The following is a 15,422-nucleotide window of genomic DNA, read 5'->3' as shown; positions in this document are numbered from 1 at the left end:
CTTGATTGTCTATGGAAGTGAAGTTGTTGCGATAGTTGTGTTGTTGTGTGTTGAGGTGGCGGTTGTCATAATGACGCAACCTAGCCCTAACTCCCACTCCGAATATCTCAACAATAACAATCCTTGGTCTTCATTCTATCAATATCATCACTGTTTAATGCAACTAATTCAATAATCTACAGCAATATGGGCATACTAGGGTTCCTCCACGCCTTTGCAGACTATCTGCTATCGCTGGTCAAGATCGTACGTACCGACGAGAAAAAGACGGGATTAATACTAACTGTCAACAGGTCCAAAATCGAGAAGTTGGCTGGAGGACGATTAATCGGAAGACTGGCCGTGAAATTCGCGAGCAACAACCCTTGTTGAAGAAGCTCAAGCTATTCCTTCTTTTCAACCCGTTGACAGAATGGATCGATACAACCCACTTTATGCGTCTTCACCTCCATAAAAAGAATTATGAAAGCGGTTCGTTCTGAAAACGTATCTGCATTTGACTGAGATTACTGACGTATCAACAGGCATAAGAGAAGGAACACCCGCCTCCAAAAACCAAATCAAATCCTTCGTAAACTTCTACCACATCAACATGAACGACTTTGAACCCTCCGAAATCAACGCCTACAACACATTCGAAGACTTCTTCGTCCGCGCCCACAAACCAGGCTCACGGCCCATCCACGCCAAAAACGATCCCGCAAAGGCCGTCGTAGTCGCCGATTCCCGCGTCGTAGTCTACGAAACCGTCGCCGAAAGCAAAAAGATCTGGATCAAAGGTAACGATTTCACAATCACAAATCTGGTCATGGATAAACAACTCGGTCCGTTATTTGATGACGGCTCTGTGGCTAGTTTCAGGCTTTCGCCGCAGGATTATCATCGTTATCATAGTCCTGTGAGTGGGAAGATTAAGTTGTTTAGGAGTTTGCCGGGGAATTATTACCAAGTTGATCCCTTGGCGCTTAGGAGTGGGTTGGATATATTGTCCAATAATGCGAGGGATTATGTCTTGATTGAGTCGGAGCAGTTTGGGGATGTGTTGTTTGTGGCTATTGGGGCTACGGATGTGGGAACTGTAATGTACGTTTAACACCTTTTTCCCCTTGATTTTGATAAACTAACGGTCCTAGGATACATGATAAGTGGCAGAAACCGGGAAACTACATCAACAAAGGCGATGAACTAGGTTTGTTCCAGTTCGGCGGATCCTCGATTATCGTTGCCTTCCAGAAGGGACATATTGAGTTCGACAAGGATTTGTTGGATGTCAGCAAGGCTGCAATTGCTATGGATGTGGAGATAGGAATGAGTCTTGGAAAGGCTGTGAAGGTGTCCAAGTCTTGAGTTGGATATGTGTCCATGTATTGTATAGTGTATAATATGGTGTTATGGCACGAGATTGCGTGAAATTGATAGTTGTTTGTACAATATCCATTACATGTCATTGGTCATGAACTCGATGATTAGTTATGAGATGCCTAGATAGTCAATAGGACCTATCAAGGTAGATTTGGATCTAGGTGAGGATGACTTCGTTAGATTAGTTAGGGCTTTTGCGCTTATCTCAGATAAAAACTAGGGCCAATAGCTAACTAGCTAGTTAACAAGCAAAGCAATGCTTACGTATAGAGAGAGTAGTATTCTGTTGTGGGTTTTTGCGGGGAATCCGCCGCTAGACGGCCTAGAGCCCTGCTAGCGCAGCCTCGAAAGCCCCCATAGCGGGTCTGAGATCATTTCGAGCAGAGTACGGACCGACATGCTCTCCAAGCTTCAGCAGGGCGATACAACTGACAATGATAGCATCAGAGTGAAACTTAGGACTGTGTAAAAGCCCGGAAAATCTCTGCCCTATCATAGAACAAGGTAAGATGGCCGAGTGGTCTATGGCGTAAGTTTTTCCGACACTGCACATGTGTTACTTAGGTGCCCAGCCAGTTATTGTGAGCAAATCCAAGTTCAATATGTTGGAGAAAAGGAGATTCAATATACAATTTCATAAAGTGTCAGGTATATGAAAACATAAATCTCTATCAATCATGCTAAAACCAAAAGGTATACAATGAGTTGTGTACACAGAAAACGCAAAGACAAAACCGCCCATGAATGATACACGCGCAATCGAGGAGAGGTGAGGATTATCGCTGACCCGGGCATACCGGACTCAGATGCAGAGACTAAGAATGTTTTTTTATAAGTTATCGCCATCGCTATGTCTTCTGGTATTAACTCCTTGGGCCATCTTCTTACCCAACTCATAGCTCGAAATCATAATAGCGCAAGCAGGAGCAACCTTCAGACAGCGAGCAACCCAGCCTTTAAAGAGGCCGCCTAGACCTTCATGTTTGAATATATGTAGCAAGAACCGGGGCATGGATAATAATTCCGGATGCACGACTGTTGTCGAACCAATTCTTCCTGCTGTACTGCCCACGACTTCGTCGGCACCGTGTCGGAAAACTTGTTGCCGTGTCTTGCCCACGTCAAATGGTGTTGTGACCAATGCTGCCACGGCGCCGGATACCGATCCAGCTATGAAGCTATCCATAAATGTAGTAGCTGTGCTTTGGCTGGATTGAGAACCACGTCGACTTCTCAATCCGTCTTGTAGATTATTTTTATGCTTGTTTCGTTCACGAAGGTCTGTGATGATATCTCGCACGGCTTCGTAGCCCCACCAATATAGGCCTGAAAATGGCACGTCGCGCCACATGGTCAAGCTAAGCCCTCGCCATAGCGAACTATATCCTCGTGCCTGAGTCATTTGATGAAGACCTTCGAGTGTAGCACGGAAGTGACCAGTACCAGTACCTGGCGTCGCCTGAAGACGAGTTCGGAACATCTCAATTGGGCTTATTGCGGACGCAGCAGCTACTCGCGCAATACTACCGGCGACCAAGGGTACATATCCGTCAGGAATATAACGGGGAAGTGGACTATGAGGATCAACTCTCAACCACTCGTACCCCGCCAAATATATGACGTTTCCCGGTACACTCATGACAAGCGTGGGCACTAACCCACGCCATAATGTCAAGACTCCCTCATTTCGCGCAATTTTCCGTATCCCGTCAAACGTAGAGTTAATTCGGCGTTGTTGTGTATCTTCCACGGCACAGTCAATTGCCCTAGCTACTGGTCCATTTCCGACTAGACATATTTCCGGGTTGTTGCCAATCCAAAATACTTCCCGACAGCATGCCGTTACTCCCAGATCTGCCGGTAATTCCCTGAATGCATCGGTCGTGTGTGCGGTGAATTTGGAAGCGTTGTGGATATGTGATGCTTGAGATTGTAGGCGGATTCGTACGACGTCCAAAGGTGTTACTATTAAGAACCAATGTCAGTATGCCAGCATAATAATCAGATATCAAAACACTAACCTAGTAACGACGTCAGAATGCTACCACCCGTAGCCGACAGCATCCTCTGACCGACAGATATCTGTGCAGGCTCGCTACCCTGTGCAGCAGCAGCAGCAGCAGCCAGAGGGCTACCTGTAGAATTCAAAGATGCCATCGCTCGTGTCTCATGGTCGTGCCAGTCTCGATGCTCTGCGAACTCGGCATGTAGACTTCCCTCCGCAAGTGGCGAAGATTTGTCCAACCGAGAATGCCGACCTTGGGTCGACATTCAACCAACTTAAGTGAACAATTCTTCAATTTTCTTTAATATGTTCAGCTGATTTGAGATAATTCCTGGAGATACAGTTAACAACGAGATAATGGGAATGTGAAAACAGAAATGCGATGACTCTTTCGAGACCGACGATATCGTTCCGTCAAAGTTTCCAACTTTCTCTCAATCAGGTCTAGCGTCGGCTTGCTTAGCCAACCATCGGCCAACGACGGCGCGGAATTAAGCCTGATCTAATCTCCGCCTTCTTCTCACAGCATTTATCGTCTTGATCATCATCTTGATCTATCATCATTTTTATCACTTCACTAGCTTGTTAATCGTGTCTACTCGCTAGGGAGTAATGGAGTTTACTTAAGATTGTCGACTGTAAATATCGATCAGCTCTAACCGAGGGTGGCGGGACCCCTCATCACTACATACAATGGAAGAAAGCCCAGAGCTCAACGCCTTCAGACGCCAATGGCGCGAAGAAGTAACACGGCGAAATCAGACTACAGCCACTCCGAGACAACGACAACCCACCTCGCAGAATCTATCATCGACTGCTAACTCGCATCTTGATCATCTTCCACCTACCAAACACGAGGCTGCAGATCGGAAAGATGAAGTCGAAGAGGAGGATTTTGGCCGAGACTATGGAGAATTCGTGCAGCGCACCGAAGCCCTGACTTTACGATCGGCCGATGAGGATTCCTTTCAGCGTGTGCCGCAGAAGGAACCTCGATCGGCGCTGGAACACTTCGAGAAGGCTGTGGAAAAGGAAGCGGAGGGCAGTTTAGGCGATAGTCTGGCTCATTATCGTAAGGCTTACAGAGTATGACTCTCTTTCTACTTTTTTTATGTCCTATACTGATAACTTCAAGCTGGACGCGGCGATTGATCAGAAATATCGCAAGAAGCATTTCTCTGCTAAACCGGCACCCACTCAGTCCACCCCAATAACCTCAACTTCTGAACCACGGAAATCGACAAAGGAAAAGTCAGAGGACGTCGAGACGCTACCGACTCCGGAACTGATCTTGTCCTTCGCGAACTTACCAATCCCGCCAGCCGAACCGTACATTGAGGGTGATCCAGCTCCCCCGTGTCCCATTGCGAAAATTCCAAATGAGATCCTGATAGAGGTATTAGACCATGTCGCCTTTATGGATCCAGCGTCCTGGGGTCGCATGTCTTTGGTATGCAAACGCTTCGCATATCATTTCGCGCACGAACAACAGATATGGAAGAGACTTTGTCAAGGCCACGAATTTGGTTTCGGAAGTATGCATTATTCTTTCAACTGTGATGTACTTGGAGACATATACCACTCCTTTTCTCCCGCTTATACACCATTCCCACGCGGGACCGCCGTGTCAATCCCGGAACCTCTATCTTCTTGGAGTCAAGTATTCCAGTCATTCCCCAGAATCAGATTTACTGGTATCTACATCAGCACCGTCAACTATACACGACCTGGAGGTGCATCTTCGTACGCCAATGCGGCTTGGACTGATCCCATTCACATCGTGACTTACTACCGTTATCTTCGTTTTTACCCAGACGGGTCGGTTATTTCTCTTCTTACCACGACTGAGCCCATTGACGTTGTCCCCCACATCAGCAAGGAGAATGTTGCTGCTGCTAGACTTATCCGCCATCCTAACAAGAAGAGAGCAGAAGCAGCTTCACACGAAGCGTCTACCAGCGGAGCCCCAGTCCCTACTGTCGCCATGCAAGCTCTAAAGTATGCATTGCGAGGTCGCTGGCACCTCACGCGCCCCACCAACGAAGAACCCCAGAACTCGGAAATAGGAGATCGTCTCCACTCGCCGCTCTCTACAGAAAACAACCAAGGCATAGGATCTGATCCGCGAGATCTTATAATCGAAACCGAAGGTGTTGATCCAAAGTACACCTATGTTCTTCACTTGGGACTACGATCCTCCAACCCAGCACGTGCTGTAGGCGCTACCAAGGCCCCGCCAAATGTTTCGAAGAATACGAAACTTGTCTGGAAGGGGTTCTGGAGTTACAATAAGCTCACTGATGACTGGGGTGAGTTTGGATTACGGAATGATCGCTCGTTTGCGTTTAGGCGTGTTCGAGGTTGGGGATTTTAGATTGCACATATTTCTGTATATACATATATGATGATAGACAGTATGAACAAGCTGGAGAGAACCTAGATCTGGATATAATCCTATGAATTGACGATACTTTATTACTGATCTTCAGTATGTACATACATACGTAGTACGAAAAAGTATTATAAATGTCGTCTAATTTGCTATCAATCCCTGCCACATGTGCATTCAGCCACTAGTTAGATCTTATCGATAAGCTTAAATCGACCCATGGATCATGTCAACAATAACATGCCACAGATTCACACGAAGCAATACAGCGTTTATCTTTTCTTCGCAACTAGCCTGTCTGATTTTACTTATCAATTGTAAAGAATATGATCATAAGGTCACGTGTTGACTGGTAATTATTGGAACTTGCTATGTACTAGCACAAACTCAGTTAAGCTCAATACTCAAAGATGTCTTTATAGTGGGAAATATTGATATTGACCTAATTCTGTGCACACCCTTCTATCTACATCTTGATGGGATTTTTGGACAATATTTATGCTTGAGAATCCCATATAGACGATATTCAGACAATCTCAATAGAAGATTCTCGACACAGAGCTGTAAAATTGATTTGTGGGCTCAATCTTGTGTCTTCAACCCTCGAATTTTCCTTGTATCAATGTTGTAGGCTTTCCTTCCTTGATTAGCTTACCTAATCCTCGACAGTGATTCCGAGGCTAATTATAGTCTCAACCCCTGAGTCGTACGTAACTAGAAGTGAAAAGACAAGTAATACACAGAGATTCAACGCATCGAATCATCTCCTTATCAATACTAACAAGCAACTGATCATTGATCACTATTACTGGACGATATCAATCCTCTGAGTCTATACGATCCATTCATCGATTTACTAACACCAATCGCAGCTGTTCCCATTCCGCGTCACCAACTTGTGGATGAGGAGCTTGGTCCTGGCTACAATTCCAAACATTACTATCCAGCGAAACCGGGTGAAGTCTTTGCGAATCAGTTTCAGTTATTGATTAAAATGGGGTGAGGAGCAGACTCAACCATATGGCTCGCACGAGACATAGCAAGGCAAGCTTTTTACTCTCATATCTAAATTTGTTCTCGCTGTTTACGTCGCTAACTTTCAATAGATATCAATGGCGGGCTGAGCGTTATGTCGCTCTCAAAATAGTCAACAATGCCAATTCCAAGAGTGCTTACCATGAACGAGAAATTGAAGAACACACTAAACAGCAAAATTCTCACGTCGCGGTCGTTCAGTCGCCCGCACATACCTGGAAAGCTTTGAGGTGAATGGCCCCGTAGGGAATCATCTATACTTAGCCTATGAACTATGCAGGGAGTCCCTATCAATATTTCAAAAGCAGTTTAAGACCAAGAGGCTACTTTACTTACGGCTAAAGCATATTCATATGTCTAACTCGTCTCTTACCATGACTCCCCAATTCCATATATCTGCACTAAACCTCCATCCGCAACCAAGAACGACTTCTAGTGCACGGTAATAGCTAGACTGTATGGGACAGGGCCCTACTTGCACAGTAGCGATGACCAAGTCGAGCCGCAGCGCCAAATTCTGTTATCTGAGGATACATATTGCCTAGTCTACTTGTATCAAGATGCCCGAAGTTGCCGAGAGAGCGATAGGTGACTCGGCCGGTGACGGCGTCGGTTTTGCATTGCATGGGCTGAGTTTCCTGCTGTTTTACAAATTTAGGAATAATGGTTTCATTTTCGACAGTCATTAGTATATTGTCGAGTTTCAAATCTGGGACACATGTTAGCTTAAGCAAGCGAGGAGATTGTGCAAGTTGCTTACCGGTGTGTGCAATCCTGCATTCTGAGTGAAGATAGTCAAGACCAGCCAAAAGAATAGCTCATATATCTAATATTGACTCACTCTCTGTTCAAGGTATGGAACATGATTGAAGGGACAGAGCTGTTCAGTCAAGTACAAGACGCGAAAGGAAATTACGATTCGAAATTACACATCGCGGAGATGATAGCACTGCTCGGCTCACAGCTCAAGAAGTTCCTTGTGATGTCAGATTCCATGGCGGAATTTGAGTGGTCTCCACCCATTAAAGATAAGAGAGTAAAGCACAAGAGCAACAGGGAGTATTTCGGTGGACCGTTTTTCGATGATCAAGTACGCTACATCTCCCCTTACACGCAAGTTATTTTATCTCTAATTTGCTCCTTGTTTTACAGGTAAATTCCTCTGAAATGACCTGATATTTACTCGAAAACTAGAAGATACTGTTCCATTTTGGAAGCAGGGAAAGAGAAGCGCTTTTGTCTTTTATCACAGAAATGCTGAAATAGCTGCCGGAGGAGCGAATGACGGTCGGGGAATTGATGGAACACCCGTTTCTGAATGATTGATAGTCTATGCACCAATCATTGTACTATAGTACTCTCTACTCGGATGATAAAAAGAGCGGTCCAATGAAAGCCTCAATAGTAGGGAATTCAACTGTTTAACCCTACCCTAACCCTAATCTTAATGATAAAAGTTTATCGATAAGCTTATCGACCTATCCGCAAAAAAAGCTCTAGGCTCACAACTTGTTCATCGATTGACCATCAACACACAACATTGCCTGTGGAGACCGAAAATCTGACACTCGAAACAAATGGCTCTACTCTGATATTAATCTATAGGGTCTTATTACTTATAGCCAATCAAAATGCCGGAGCGAGTGCACATGAGGTTCGACGACTCGGACGATGACAAAACCGTTGTCAATAAGCCCACAACTACCACAGTACAACCGCCTAAAAACAAATCAAAGCCCTTGAAACCCGATAAATCTCTCGAAGTATCGAACAAAAGGCGCAAACGAGATGAATCCGGTAGGCAACCGCAGCCGAAGGCGCATAATGAAACGATAGCTGGGCCTAAACTACACGCAGATTCTGCATTCAAGAATAAAACGAACAACAGCAACCCGCATGCTTTCAAGAAGCATGTCAATCGCGCACAACGAGAACATACTGCAGTATCGTATTCACTCAAAGAAAAAGCCAAGACATTGCTCGAAACTCGCAAAAAGCTACCAATCTTCCAACATGCCGACGAAATACGGCAAAAGTTAAAAGACAATAATGTGATGTTACTTATTGGTGAAACTGGTAGCGGAAAAAGTACACAAGTACCACAATTTCTGGTGGATGAACCATGGTGTCAGATGAAGAAGGTGAAAATTACGAATACGACGGACAATGGCAACTTTCAAACGAAGAGTATACCAGTCGGTGGATGCGTTGCAATTACACAACCCAGACGAGTTGCAGCTATTTCACTAGCAAGACGTGTCGCTGAGGAAATGGGCACTCCGCTTGGAAAGGCTTCTCCTGCTAGTAAAGTAGGCTACTCAGTCCGATTCGACACCTCGGTTTCTCCTTCGACGCGTATCAACTTCTTGACGGATGGAATGTTGCTGCAGGAGATGTTGCATAATCCCTGGTTGACCAAATATAGCGTAGTCGTTGTTGATGAGGTTCATGAAAGAGGCGTCAATGTGGATTTGGTTTTGGGCTTCTTGAAGAACATTCTTTCGAGTAAGGGTGAAGGACGTGGGGGGTTGCCGTTGAAGGTGATTGTTATGAGTGCTACGGCAGATATGGAAAGTTTACTAGAGTTTTTCGGCCAGGAAGGAGGTTCGGATCCGAATTTGAATGGCGAATTAACAACGGAGAACGGGCCGATATCAAATAACAAATCCAATGCAGTCTCATCTTGCCACATCAAAGGCCGCCAATTCCCCGTTCAGACCATCTATTCACCTGCTCCAGTGCATGATTTTGTGGATGCGGCACTCGAAACTATCTTCACCATACATATCAAAGAACCTATGCCAGGAGATATACTCGTCTTCCTCACTGGGCAGGAAACAGTCGAGAACTTGGAGTATCTGGTCAATGAATACGCCGTCGGAATGGACCCATCATTACCAAAAGTGCTCGCATTACCATTATTCGCAGCACTTCCACAAGCAGCCCAGCAACGAGTCTTTGCACCCGCACCACCACGAACAAGAAAGATCATCCTTGCGACCAACATCGCAGAAACATCCGTCACCGTCTCCGGTGTCCGATTTGTGGTTGATTGCGGTAAGGCGAAAATGAAACAGTTCCGTTCACGACTTGGTCTGGACTCACTTTTAGTGAAGCCGATCTCAAAATCAGCCGCGATTCAGCGTAAAGGTCGTGCTGGACGAGAAGCACCTGGAAAATGCTATCGGCTGTACACAGAAAGGGACTATTTGGCCTTGGATGAGGCTAATACGCCTGAAATCCTGCGTTCCGATTTGAGTCAGAGTCTGTTGACTATGAAAGCTCGTGGAGTGGATGATATTATGAATTTCCCTTTTCTTACTCGACCACCACGCGAGGCGTTAGAAAAGGCACTTCTTCAGCTTTTCAATATCCAAGCTTTGCAGGAAACTGGCAAGATTAGTGATATTGGATTGCAGATTGCGAAATTGCCTCTCACTCCGCCTCTGGGCCGTGTGCTTCTCGCAGCTGCAGAGCATGGCCAAAATTGTCTATTGGATGTGATTGATATCATATCAAGTCTAAGCGTGGAAAACATATTTCTTAACACAACCTCAGAGGAGAAAAAGGACGAAGCAGAGAAAGCTCGGAGGGATCTTTACAGGAGAGAGGGCGATCATTTGACCATGTTAATGACTGTGCAAGGGTATGCAACGGAGAATGCGGACAGAAAGGCCTGGGCTGAACGGCATATGGTTTCTCATCGGGCCATGCAGTCTGTTATGGTGAGTTGGTCAATTTAGTCCCAGAGGTCATGGTATCTAACAGCAAACAGGATGTCCGTAAACAACTCACTGCTCAATGCAAACAGGCCAAGCTCCTCACTGACCAAGACGTTTCCAACGAGAAACGGGTCCCTCCCGACGCATTAGCTACAGTCTCAATTCTGAAAAGTTTTCTGACAGGTTTTTCAACTAATACCGCCCGTCTGGTTCCAGATGGATCATATCGGACAGTTGTGGGTAACCAGACGGTGGCTATTCATCCCTCAAGCGTGTTGTTTGGGAAGAGGGTTGAGGCGATTATGTATAATGAGTTTGTGTTTACAAATAGGAGTTATGCGAGAGGGGTTAGTGCGGTGCAGATGGATTGGGTTGGGGAGGTGTTGGCTGGATAGATGGACTGTGATATATATTTGAGTCATCGTAGAGTAGATATTTGTACATAATCTTACACATCCATTCATCCCGGTCGCCAGACTTAATAAATAATTCATTCCCATTGCCGTTTCTTGTACCTATGATAAAATCTCAGAGCATAGTTATGCACAAGGTAGGAAAGCACGCTTTCCACGAACCAAACTCATACCAGTTTCCAACGGAGCCGATGATCGTTGGTTTCGGTCGGGTTTTTAATTTTTGACATTTGATGGTACTACGTGGTCCTGACCGCAGCCTTTGGATCGATTTCCGATAACGAGGTTGAAACTTGCGTTGCTGCTTCTCATAACAGGCCTTCTTGAAAGTCGCTCGAGCATAGCCGCAACTCATTCCTTTGCTCTGGATTGTCGTCACCAATCTTATCTGAGCAGCCTGATGCTTGAGCCTTACCTATGGACTGCGAGATGAAGGTCCTATCTGAAAGTTCTATTCCTCAAAGGAATATCACGCTGAAACGACTGGACACGACCGGAACGAGAAGTTGCGGATTTTGAATCAAGGCTCGGCGTAGCAAACGCGATATTGCTTCGTTCTACTCATTCTCGCTCTCCATCTCCTTCGGATTTGTTCTGAATGGCTTGCATGAGTTCGTAAAGCTGGCCGATTTGTTGATCTGAAAGCAAGTATATGTTAGAGATTGTATGCTTCCAGGAATAGTCGAATGTAACCGGGGAGAAAAGAAATAGACTAACCACTCATCTTATCGAGCTTCGCCTTGTCCAGCTTACCACCCTGCCAAGAATCGCCCTCTAATTGCTGAGCATACAGTTGCCATTCCGTCAAAAAGCCGACCTGCATGGATCATCGTTAAACTCTCGAACTCTTTTCTTTTCATCGTTTAGTAATCCATGACCAATGATATACATACAATGTGAATAGGATTATCAACATTTCGATGTGCCCGAAACTCGCTCTTCACGTATTCATCACCCAATAGACGCATTTGTGGTGGTAGCTTCTTGCGATGGACTCGGAGCAGACGTCGGTACAGGGGAATTGGAGGGAGGAGAGCGAGAGGTTCGGTGGTGAGGCTTGCTTTGGAGCCGATAGTGGTTGGCGCAGCGAGGAGACGGGTGAGTACTCTCATCTTGGCGGTAGCTCAATTGACTCTATTGTAATGGGAATATTTGGCAGAGAAAGAGGTCGAGAGACAATAGATTAATTAATAAGGCGAGCTGTTCCGGAGCCGAGGTCATGCTCCGGCCAATCAGGTATCCGGCTTCTTACCCACTCTCAAAGCACCCATTTAGTCTATCATTTCTTCGATTCAACTCTACGAAACAGATTCCCATAACCTGAAAATGCTTCCAACTCCCTCAACTTCCCATGTCTCCTTTGACACTATCTACGAACCTGCGGAGGACTCATTCCTTCTTCTCGATACATTGTCCTCTGCATCAGAAGCCGCCTGGCTCACTGACCGATTCCAAATATCAAAATCCTCAGCATCTCCGTTAATCGTGGAGGTAGGCAGTGGCTCCGGTGTCGTAATTGCCTTTACGGCTGCGAATTCAAAACACATATTCGGTAGAGATGACATCCTATCACTGGCGGTAGACGTCAATCGTGATGCATGCCAAGCAACAAGGCAGACTGTACAAACGGCGATTTCCGAGACGGGGAATGCGAGTCGCACCCACTATCTAAGCTCACTGACCGGTGACTTGGTCTCACCGTTAAAACCAGGATCAGTGGATGTTTTGCTGTTCAACCCTCCGTATGTCCCAACACCGGACTTGCCTATCTTACCACAACCTAGACAGAACGAGACCAAATCACTGTCACGGTCTGAGAAATTCGAGCATGATTCATATCTCCTATCACTCTCCTATGCAGGAGGACTAGACGGGATGGAAACTACGAATAGATTCATTGAAGCTATTCCTTCCATACTCAACCCCGAACGGGGGGTTGCGTATCTTTTGCTCTGCGCGCAAAACAAGCCGGAGGACGTCAGAGCACGTATTATTCGTGGCTGGCATGGATGGACTGCTGATATGGTGGGTAGAAGCGGTATGCAAGCCGGGTGGGAGAAGTTGGTTATTTTGAGGATCTACAGGAATGAGATGTGATGAACATCTGCTTTTACCTGAGGGGAATTCAGTATATGGTATTCATGAATCATGTCATGATACAGTACATCATGAAGACATTGCAACTTGTTCATAAAGACGGTATAGTGGCGTTAAGATGTGGTTTTGGACATGATGTCGGAAAAGTCAAATGATATTGGGATAAGGGGCCCGTCGAGGCTCATATCGGACAAGTTGGTTGTCATCAAACATGTGCGTTGAATATCACTGGATCATGAGTCCATTAAAGACCTATTAACATCCACCACCACCACCGCCACAACCGCCTCCTCCTCCTCCTGAGCTCGCACAAGCACTGCCAGCTATAACAGCCCCTCGACGTTTTCTGGCCTTCTTCTGCGCCTTGGCCGCTTCTTTAGAGTTATATCTTGCGTGATGAGAGTACTGCCATTGATTGTAGTGTTGTGGCGGAGCATAGTGTTCATATGGCCGTGAGCTATTGTCGCGGAAACACATTTTGTGTCATATATGCTGTGTAGATGGAGCTCTATTCAGTTCACGCAGAGTGTTTTGATGTTGGCCAAATATGATTATGAGATTTTATGATGTATATAGTGAATATGGAAATTCCCTTGATACAATCAATATTCTCACTCGGGAATTGTTGTCATTCTTATATCCAAGCAACATCCAAAAACTATCTTGCAGCCTGAAGCGTTCTTATTATAGAAAGGCGTTCATTGGACATAGCATAGGCGATCTACTGACCAGAGGCGCAGTCAGGATGCACTAAAGAATACGAATTCATTGTTCGAAATGACAGTGCATTCAGGGACCTGAGCTACGCTGCCCAGCCTCCAGGGCTACTTTGACGTCACATCTGAATCTGCCTTTCGTTGTCGTCGGGGCCTAATTGATACTCAATCGTTGTCTTCTTGGCATTTGGGACTCATGCCAGTTCACGGGAAAATACTAAGACTTCTGAGGGCTAGAAATGGAATATTTGCTTGTATATATGCATAAATTTAGATCGCCTTTGTGAGGCTGTGTTGCTACGAAATGCCTCGATTGAGCCTATGCTGACACAACCCTGCAGGAGACACTTCGAACGATCAATGCAAGAAAATAGGAATCCTCATTATATCGATCAAATTGCATAGCGCCAATAATATTGCCAGATGGAAAACCCTAATTTTTGTAAAGGTAAAGTACAGAGACCGGAACACGACACGGACTTCCTCCCGTACCATATGGAAGAATAGGAATTCAAACTCCGCAAAGAGATTTTGGAAAACTGAAGATAAGATGTATCGCTAGACCTCGCAGCGACTTTTGATCCGTCCATAGCTCCGATTCTAGGTCTTGCCCGTCGCTCGCCTCTCGGAATCGACACATTATCGCATGCATGTAATATAGGCAATTGGAACGCCCGAAAGAAGGACACGGACACGTCTTTAAGGCCGAAATATCCTTCATTATCTGTACGTCCTAGTTCACCAATAGCTCCTCGCTCCGTCCAGCACATCCCCCCTCATTAGAGCGCGTTCAAAAATGCATCTAAAAACCGCGTCCTCGACCACGACCTCTACCCCGACCACCCCGTCCACCGCGAGGACCACCACGGCCTCTCGCACCGCCCCGATCAGCAGCCTCTTTCCTTGCCTTGTTTCTAGGTTTAGGTTGATCATCAACCAACAACGTATCTAACGGCAAACTATCCGGTAGAATATAATAACGAATCGTCGAACCACGAATATTGATTGTGTCGAGAGAAATAGGTTCGCGTCCCTTGGGTGTCATCTTCACTGTTCGTAAAGCCGTGTTCATTTGTGGAGAGACTGAGGCGATGGTGCCTGATAGAATTGTTCCTGTTTTGTTTGGTGAGGTCAGCGACCGACGACGATGAATCGAAGTTGATAACTTGCTGAACGTACCATTCTTCAATTCAATCGTCACCGTCTCATTCATGCATTTCATTAAGAACCTATGCAAACATAACCAAAATCAGAAATCAATCTCCTCGCGCACGCATAAACACCCCGCGTGCTCCAGATAGTATTTGCGCATGGGATAAAACATACCGTACGAGCTTCATCTTGACAGATCCTCTAGCTCAAATATCCCAGTTCTAAGATCGCGGAGCTACACAGCTCCGAAGTTGCAGCTTGTGTGGTAACTGCAAAGCTGTGTCGAATTTTTTTCTCCACCGCTTGAATCAAAGCAAATCTTCTCTTGTTGGTGCGCAAAAATTATCTTTCCTTTTAAAATAAAGATTTTCGGAAAGTCCTAAGATATTTCGTCCGTGTCGAGACTTGAAGTATTTGCGGTGCTGATGCGAATGAGGTGCGGCAGCTTGAAGGACCGTCAAAGGACGAGAATAGGTCACGTGTTTACACAGCATTTGACCAATCATATCGAATCAATGTTTATTGCTACTG

The 15,422-nt window shown here is 45.6% G+C and overlaps 8 protein-coding genes across 10 annotated transcripts, besides 1 other annotated feature; 5 read left to right on the top strand and 3 right to left on the bottom strand.

Annotated features, from left to right (window-relative positions):
• The first annotated feature begins 148 nt into the window (after positions 1 to 148).
• TSTA_069070 (phosphatidylserine decarboxylase, putative) lies at positions 149 to 1,482 on the top strand. Its single transcript, XM_002340832.1, has 4 exons — positions 149 to 246; positions 294 to 471; positions 525 to 1,083; positions 1,134 to 1,482. The coding sequence occupies exons 1-4, from the start codon at positions 187 to 189 to the stop codon at positions 1,345 to 1,347; spliced, it is 1,011 nt and encodes a 336-aa protein (XP_002340873.1). The 5' UTR covers positions 149 to 186; the 3' UTR covers positions 1,348 to 1,482.
• Positions 1,483 to 1,945: 463 nt separating this feature from the next.
• TSTA_069060 (mitochondrial carrier protein, putative) lies at positions 1,946 to 3,718 on the bottom strand. Of its 2 annotated transcripts, XM_002340831.1 has the most exons (3): positions 3,384 to 3,718; positions 2,251 to 3,327; positions 1,946 to 2,177 (listed from the first exon to the last, which is right to left on the bottom strand). In XM_002340831.1, the coding sequence occupies exons 1-3, from the start codon at positions 3,631 to 3,633 to the stop codon at positions 2,038 to 2,040; spliced, it is 1,467 nt and encodes a 488-aa protein (XP_002340872.1). In that variant the 5' UTR covers positions 3,634 to 3,718; the 3' UTR covers positions 1,946 to 2,037. The 2 variants fall into 2 exon arrangements, with proteins under 2 accessions (XP_002340872.1, XP_002340871.1); XM_002340830.1 differs by having other exon boundaries at positions 1,946 to 3,327.
• Positions 3,467 to 3,486: a microsatellite.
• A 342-nt stretch (positions 3,719 to 4,060) lies between the features above and the next one.
• On the top strand, positions 4,061 to 5,784 carry TSTA_069050 (F-box protein (Pof7), putative; the record flags this gene model as incomplete). The annotated part of the gene is made up of 2 exons (XM_002340829.1): positions 4,061 to 4,453; positions 4,503 to 5,784. 2 exons carry the CDS (start codon positions 4,061 to 4,063, stop codon positions 5,739 to 5,741), a joined length of 1,632 nt encoding a protein of 543 aa, XP_002340870.1. The 3' UTR covers positions 5,742 to 5,784.
• A 1,869-nt stretch (positions 5,785 to 7,653) lies between these two features.
• On the top strand, positions 7,654 to 7,967 carry TSTA_069040 (uncharacterized protein; the record flags this gene model as incomplete). The annotated part of the gene is made up of 2 exons (XM_002340828.1): positions 7,654 to 7,881; positions 7,944 to 7,967. The coding sequence occupies 2 exons, from the start codon at positions 7,654 to 7,656 to the stop codon at positions 7,965 to 7,967; spliced, it is 252 nt and encodes an 83-aa protein (XP_002340869.1).
• A 455-nt stretch (positions 7,968 to 8,422) lies between these two features.
• TSTA_069030 (ATP-dependent RNA helicase (Hrh1), putative) lies at positions 8,423 to 11,117 on the top strand (the record flags this gene model as incomplete). The annotated part of the gene is made up of 2 exons (XM_002340827.1): positions 8,423 to 10,516; positions 10,567 to 11,117. 2 exons carry the CDS (start codon positions 8,423 to 8,425, stop codon positions 10,906 to 10,908), a joined length of 2,436 nt encoding a protein of 811 aa, XP_002340868.1. The 3' UTR covers positions 10,909 to 11,117.
• A 17-nt stretch (positions 11,118 to 11,134) lies between these two features.
• TSTA_069020 (ACN9 family domain containing protein, putative) lies at positions 11,135 to 12,062 on the bottom strand. Of its 2 annotated transcripts, XM_002340826.1 has the most exons (4): positions 11,820 to 12,062; positions 11,644 to 11,743; positions 11,342 to 11,564; positions 11,135 to 11,290 (listed from the first exon to the last, which is right to left on the bottom strand). In XM_002340826.1, exons 1-3 carry the CDS (start codon positions 12,036 to 12,038, stop codon positions 11,488 to 11,490), a joined length of 396 nt encoding a protein of 131 aa, XP_002340867.1. In that variant the 5' UTR covers positions 12,039 to 12,062; the 3' UTR covers positions 11,135 to 11,290; positions 11,342 to 11,487. The 2 variants fall into 2 exon arrangements, with proteins under 2 accessions (XP_002340867.1, XP_002340866.1); XM_002340825.1 differs by having other exon boundaries at positions 11,179 to 11,564.
• A 190-nt stretch (positions 12,063 to 12,252) lies between these two features.
• TSTA_069010 (uncharacterized protein) lies at positions 12,253 to 13,023 on the top strand (the record flags this gene model as incomplete). Its single annotated transcript, XM_002340824.1, has 2 exons — positions 12,253 to 12,478; positions 12,509 to 13,023. 2 exons carry the CDS (start codon positions 12,253 to 12,255, stop codon positions 13,021 to 13,023), a joined length of 741 nt encoding a protein of 246 aa, XP_002340865.1.
• Positions 13,024 to 14,541: 1,518 nt separating this feature from the next.
• Positions 14,542 to 15,079, bottom strand: TSTA_069000 (small nuclear ribonucleoprotein SmD1, putative; the record flags this gene model as incomplete). Its single annotated transcript, XM_002340823.1, has 3 exons — positions 14,542 to 14,852; positions 14,919 to 14,968; positions 15,066 to 15,079. 3 exons carry the CDS (start codon positions 15,077 to 15,079, stop codon positions 14,542 to 14,544), a joined length of 375 nt encoding a protein of 124 aa, XP_002340864.1.
• Positions 15,080 to 15,422: the final 343 nt, after the last annotated feature.

Source organism: Talaromyces stipitatus, genomic scaffold, assembly GCF_000003125.1.
Source record: "Talaromyces stipitatus ATCC 10500 scf_1105507295523 genomic scaffold, whole genome shotgun sequence".
In the NCBI taxonomy this organism is placed as follows: Eukaryota; Fungi; Ascomycota; class Eurotiomycetes; order Eurotiales; family Trichocomaceae; genus Talaromyces; species Talaromyces stipitatus.
This window is presented reverse-complemented; position numbering and strand designations above follow the sequence as displayed.